General features: G+C 44.5%; 1 protein-coding gene across 1 annotated transcript; it reads left to right on the forward strand.

Moving 5' to 3' along the window:
• Nucleotides 1-456: 456 nt before the first annotated feature.
• On the forward strand, nucleotides 457-4766 carry LOC105040204 (BIIDXI-like protein At5g11420). Its single transcript, XM_010916628.3, has 3 exons — nucleotides 457-614; nucleotides 3019-3516; nucleotides 3977-4766. Exons 1-3 carry the CDS (start codon nucleotides 545-547, stop codon nucleotides 4519-4521), a joined length of 1113 nt encoding a protein of 370 aa, XP_010914930.1. The 5' UTR covers nucleotides 457-544; the 3' UTR covers nucleotides 4522-4766.
• Nucleotides 4767-6542: the final 1776 nt, after the last annotated feature.

Here is a 6542-nt window from a genome sequence, read left to right on the forward strand (position 1 = left end):
AGAGTCAAACTTTGACCAGGGCGTCGTGGTTTCTGATACGTCGTGCAGGACTATCCAAACCAACGAGGCCCCATTCCCATGTGACGGCCGGAGCTCCCATCCCCGAACGCGAGGTCAAAACCGTCATTTTGATTACGATAAAATAAATCGAGGAATATCGCGATAACGTGTTATTTTAGAGGTAGAGAAGGTGGCGAAGTAGCGAACCCGAATTCATGTTTCCAGAACCAATGAAAGGCCGCCACATACCAGTCGATGAGATCATCTAAAAGGCCGACGGCCTTCGATACAGCGTCCGCTAATGATGGAATAATTACGGGTGATTTACTCTTACCACCCCACCCCCAAAAAGAACAATTATTAAGGGTGATTTACATTAAGCAGCTCAGGATTTAGCGGCATTTACGAGATTTTCTACAAATCGGAGGGCCTTTGCTGCAGAGAGCATCCATTTAAGCCACTCCCATCCCCGCCGTTCGACCCATCCATCTCTTCATCGTTGTGTCATTCTCTCTCTCTGGGTGTATCCGTCCACGAGGCCAGAATGCTGAACTTCGTGGCATCGCTCTTGCTCCTTTGTGCCATCTCGCCGATGGCCGTGGCCTTCACCGACGGTAAGATGTCCATGCGAGACCTCTTATAGATGCTATATTATTCTTTTATATTCGAGTCAAGTAATTCTTTCTTTTTCTGCGTCTTAATTTGGCCATTTTATTTTCTTCGACGAGGGAAGAAAATCTAGCTAGCTGCACTCATTATTTTTTGGTGAGACAGTTACACTCCTATCTCGATCCTTCTTTCGAGTCGTTTTACATATTTTCCCTCTTACACATAATTTCTGTTGTTACATAAGACATTTGTTCGATTCTCGGTGGTGTTGAAAGGAAACGTTTCTATTTATTATGGAAGGATCTCTGTATCATTCCCCTCCTACATCATATTCATGTGCAAGGCGGAGTGAACTATATATTGAAGCCCAGCATGATTGAGTCCGCAGCACATTAGTCTTAGGCATTTTTTACCCTCTTGTTTTAGAGATGAAGCTTTATTGGATTCTCGCAATAGCTTTTCCTTCCATGGTCCCTGTTATAAGGTGCTTGGATAGAGTTGAGGTTCACTTTGTGGCAACTTGCTGTTCGAACACAGTTGTTAAGGCAAAAAAAAACGAGTATTGATAGCCAAACCAAATTTTAGAGGACAAAGATCAATGGGTTAAGTAACGTAGTTCACCTACAAGACGGATATCTCATTGATAGCTGTCAGCGAACAATAAGTTATTCGGAAATAGACGAAAAAGTGGATGATGTCAGAGTTGGCAGGCAGCAAAGTAATTACTTCTTTCGCTCATCCAGCCATCAAGGGCAAGAGGGTAGATAGCAACAAACTCCTATGCCGGAGGCAGCGTAAATGGCCAAGGCTCTCCAAAGGAAGATCTCTCCTTGTGATTCACCTGTTATAATAACTATTCTGGCAACCATCATTATTGCATCTGGTTCTGAACCATTGATGAACGAGCACATGCATGAGACCCACATGTGGCAGTCAGGATTTTCGATAACTAGATGAAAATGTTCAATGGAAGATTTTTCAGCAATAGTAATTAGGTGAACTCTGACATTGAAAAAATTATGTCCTACGCTGCATGCACCAGCATTGTCATTAATTGCAAGATAAATATATGATGAATGAAACCCCCACAGTCATATGCATCTCGATGATTAGTGGCATGCACGCACGGTCATGTGATGCATGTGGGGTATGGCATATAACTTCTTCCAATACAGTCAATCCCATGGACATAGCTTTGTAGTCATAAAAGACAAGGGCCATTGCTCATCTGGTACGCATTGGCTGGTCCAGATTCATCAACATAAATTTTTATCACCGTAGAAAGTTTATGTTTAGTTTTAATAATTAATGCGCCAATGAGTGGCTGTGGGCTTTCATGCATATATTGCCACACACCGACACTTGTCGTATCATGCATAGGTGTACTTTCTAAGGATGAGATGCATTACAATCATGAGTCGGGGTTGTACCTTTTCGCGCCACAGAAGAATTCACCTTTCGTGGCATGAATCACCATTAGATTGTTCACTAGTCACCCCAAGATTGCACGGAGGAATGTGAATTTTTCTTGCATGCGAAAGATATACAACCCTGGCTCTCCTATCATTGGCCAAGCCTATCGTCCCGCATCTGCATTTTGTAATTAATGACATAGTTTGCGAATTAAGACCGTGCACATAAATGTTACAGCATGTAATACCCGTGCATTTAGTACACCATGATATATGGCTTTTGAGCCTTTGGCGGAACCACATTCCCTATTTCAGTGGACCTTGGTCATTCTCCAACAATTTTCGGATTCAGAAATTAATACAGGCGATATATGTACCTTAATTATCAAGGAGGGAAATCTCTTTTTTTGCGAATGATGATGGGGTGTGCATTTCAGGAGATGCCATGGTCCCCCCTTCAAACGTGGAGAAATTAATGATACGGTACTTTATAGTTTATAGCCATGGCCTACGCTATGCGAAGAGATCAGGCAGTTGTAACAATCAAAATCAGTTGTTTCTTATTTGGAATGCGTGTAATACATAAACAAGCATTTAAATCTACTTCCTCCAATCCCACGCCACATAATGGTATCTTGCATGTGCATGGGAAGACCGGTATAATTAACAACTAAGTTATCAAATCAACCTTTTGCTTGTAGCGTCATTACAATGCGTTGTGGCTACAAAGAATCAAATTAAAGAAAAAGATAAAAAAACTTTGGAATGCCAAAACATGGTCACATGGATGGAAAAAGAAGGCGCACTGCAAGCATGGCTGGCAGCAGGTCTTTTGGTTCCAAATGCGTCAGAAGGCAGAGTTGGTGCTGCCTCACAGATTCCAGACACATCACATGCCCGCTCGCTCTGATGAGTAATAAATTATTATTGTGATACTCCTCTGAGATTTGTTTAATTTAGAAGATTAAGTACTCACTTTATATCAAATCGGGTACAGGATTATTGCCCAACGGTAACTTCGAGCTGGGCCCGGCGTCGTCGCAGCTAAGGGGAACGGAGGTGATCGGGCGGAATGCGATACCCCGATGGGAGATCTCGGGCACGGTAGAGTACATCCCGTGGGGCCATAAGCAAGGAGACATGCTGCTGGTGGTCCCTGAGGGGTCGTACGCCGTCCGATTGGGGAACGAGGCCTCCATCAAGCAGCGGATCAAGGTGACGAGAGGAATGCGGTACTCGCTGACGTTCAGCGCTGCCCGGACGTGCGCGCAGGAGGAGCGGCTCAACGTGTCGGTGGCGCCGGAGTCCGGCGTCCTCCCCATGCAGACCATGTACAGCAGCAATGGCTGGGACTCCTACGCCTGGGCCTGGAACGCCAGGTCCGATGTCGCCGAGATCGTCGTCCACAACCCAGGCGTTGAGGAGGACCCGGCCTGTGGACCGCTTATTGACTCCGTGGCTGTCAAGGAGCTGCACCCGCCCAGGAGGAGCAACAGTAAGGCTCTCCCCCCTCAACAACACCCCCACGAATTGTATCTTACACCGCATCGGTGCACCACACCAATCTTTCCCTATACCTAATCCCCAGTCATCAAGCACTTATCTCGATGAACCACCACAAAAACAAACTGCTGTGATTCGTATGGTGCACCGTTGATGCACATGGTCTACCATATACTACTTGCTCTATTAGAAGATCAATTATACACCTATTACACGTGGCTATATATATATATATATATATATATATATATATATATATATATATATATATATATATGCATGAAAGAGATGTATACTCTATTAGAAGATCACACGCGCGTATACCCAAGTAGAAAACATAGAATCAATCTATTCTTTTAGATAAAAGGTAAAGAAAAGAATAATAAACTTCAGCTCTTGGTGCATCAACTTTTTGATCTCTTATGCCGCAACCATTGTGTAAAATCCGGCAGAGAACCTGCTGAAGAACGGAGACTTTGAGGAAGGGCCCTACATCCTTCCCAACACCACGTGGGGGGTCCTCATCCCCCCAACCACCGAAGACGATCACTCCCCACTCCCAGGCTGGATGGTAGACTCCCCCAAGGCCGTCAAGTACCTGGACTCCACTCACTTCTCCGTCCCCCGTGGCAGCCGCGCCGTCGAGCTCCTCGCCGGCAAGGAAAGTGCCCTCGCCCAGGAGGTCCGCACCGTCCCCGGCCGCGCCTACGCCCTCGCCTTCTCCGTCGGCGACGCCTCCAACGCCTGCCAGGGCACCATGATCGTTGAGGCCTTCGCCGGCGAGCACACCGTCAAGGTCCCCTACGAGTCCAAGGGCGCCGGCGGGGCCAAGCGCGCCGTGCTCCGCTTCCGGGCGAGCAAGGCCCGCACCCGCATCGTTTTTTTTAGCTCCAACTACAACACCCGGAGCGACGACCTCAGCTCGCTCTGCGGTCCTGTGCTCGACGACGTGGCGCTGGTCAGCATCCGCAACCCCAAGGGCGTCGTGAAACGTTAATATTCAAGCCAGGGTACACGAGCAAGCAAGCCAAACAGAGTGATCGATGATAATCCAAGCATGAAAAGAATTTGCACCTGATTTGCAATTCCATTGACGTGCGGCCACCGCTTGTTGCCAGAATAATACTATTGTTATTAATATTTTTGATGATTTGTAGTACTATCCATGGTCTAATATTTAAGGGAAATAGCAAATTCTTGCTGGGAGGTGTACTCCTGGATCGCCTTGTACGGTTTCTATTATATCCCATAAATACGTAGAGTGCAAAGCTTGATTCAAATTTATTACTTATACTAGCGTATTAAACCGTGCGATGTGCGGGGTCTCTTCTCTCGCTGCTCTTCGGCTCCACTTTCAAACACCAAATTTTTTCCTCTGCAGATTATTAATTATTAGATATTAATTTTGTCTCAAAATATAATTAAAATTAAATTTTTCATTGAAACTTATCATCTTTTTAATATTTTTAGATTACTTTGCCATTTGATTTTTTTTAAAAAAAATTTCTAATGCATAAGTCATCCAATCCAAATGAATTTACAGCGTACCAACTTAATTCAAATAAATTATAATAAATATTCTTAGCAAACTTTTTAACATAAATTATAAAAAAAAAAAGAAATACGCAACACAAAACCCCAGCCATTGTCTACGCTTCCCTGTTCGGTCGTTTCAGACCGAGACTTCGAAAAAGAACGAAAATACCCAACACAAAACCCCAGCCATCGTTCAAGCTTCTCTATTGGGCCGTTCCACTTGATCGACACTCTCAAGAATGAAGAAAGAAAGAAAATATCCAACACAAAACCCCAACCATCATCTAATCTTCCCCTGGATCTCCAGAGAAGAAAATGAAATGAAATGAAAAAGAAAAAATCAATGGAAAAGGTCTTACCTTTCACTTTTTGCGCTGTTTTGTTTCTTAGAAGTCTCAATCGAGGACCTACTCACCCTGCCACAACTACCCCAAAATCCCATATGTTGAGAGAAAACCCAACCGTAACCTAAGAAACCTCTCTGATCTCCCTCAGGTGCCTCCTTCTCCACAGATCTCCGAAGGCTCCATGGTTCCACTCGACGGGGGATGGGGGGGGGGGTTGTCGTCGGGCTGCTCGGAGGGATCTCGATTGGGTGGTGTTGGAGGGCTTTACGATTTCACCCAAATGGGACTCAGAACGAAAAAAAATCCCACAATCAATTTATCTCATCACCACATCTCATAAAATTAATTTACTTTTGAAGCGAAAATTTAGTGCAGGGGCAAAATGGTAATTTTAAAACTTTTTCAAAATTACTATTTTACAGCGGAATTATTAATTAATCTCATTAATTAATACTAATTAACCCTACACTAGGATCTAAATATGATACAACAGCATGCATTTAAATTTGAAATTCAAATTTGAATCAGTAAACGTTTTACAGTACTGTGTTCAGAACACATCACCTTTTGCGGGTAGTCGATTACCGCAATCTGATCACCGTCGGAGGGCTCTGATCGTCACGTCGCAGCCACCCAACTGTCTGGCCTCTGCGGATCGTCCACACGAAGCTCCCGTCTGATCAGCTCCTCACGAATGCTAGTTCGTGATTTCACCCTTTTGATGGCAGATGTTGATCGAACTCCTTCGATTGATGTGTGCCGACTTCTCAGATGCTCCGGATCGTCTGCATAGTTACTTGAGAGGCTGATGGATCTCTCTCTGAAATTTGGTGGACTCACGACACTCGTGGCACACCAATCTCACTTCCGAACCCTAGGTAGAAACCCTAGGGTACACACCAAAAACCCTGCGCCCAATTTTCTCTTTTTTCTTTCTTTTTCTCTCAGAAGGTTTTGGACCTTCACCTTGCGCAGAAGCCTTCCTCACGCCCCAAAGTTTCTCTCTTAATTTTTCTACGCACGTCCCACCTTTCTCCTCTTTTTAAAACAACGTCGAACGTGTCTTATCCGCGTGAGAGGATAAAGACAAGAGGTTACACATTTGAATTCAAATCAAATTTGAATTCAAACGAAA

This window comes from Elaeis guineensis, chromosome 3, assembly GCF_000442705.2.
Source record: "Elaeis guineensis isolate ETL-2024a chromosome 3, EG11, whole genome shotgun sequence".
NCBI lineage: Eukaryota > Viridiplantae > Streptophyta > Magnoliopsida > Arecales > Arecaceae > Elaeis > Elaeis guineensis.

What these genes read in the sequence shown, in the direction of transcription:
- LOC105040204 (XM_010916628.3), top strand. Translation starts at nt 545, where the DNA reads ATGCTGAACTTCGTGGCATCGCTCTTGCTCCTTTGTGCCATCTCGCCG. An exon ending in GGCCGTGGCCTTCACCGACG is followed by an intron (nt 615 to 3,018) that starts GTAAGATGTCCA and finishes AATCGGGTACAG; the next exon opens with GATTATTGCCCAACGGTAAC. An exon ending in CCCGCCCAGGAGGAGCAACA is followed by an intron (nt 3,517 to 3,976) that starts GTAAGGCTCTCC and finishes AAAATCCGGCAG; the next exon opens with AGAACCTGCTGAAGAACGGA.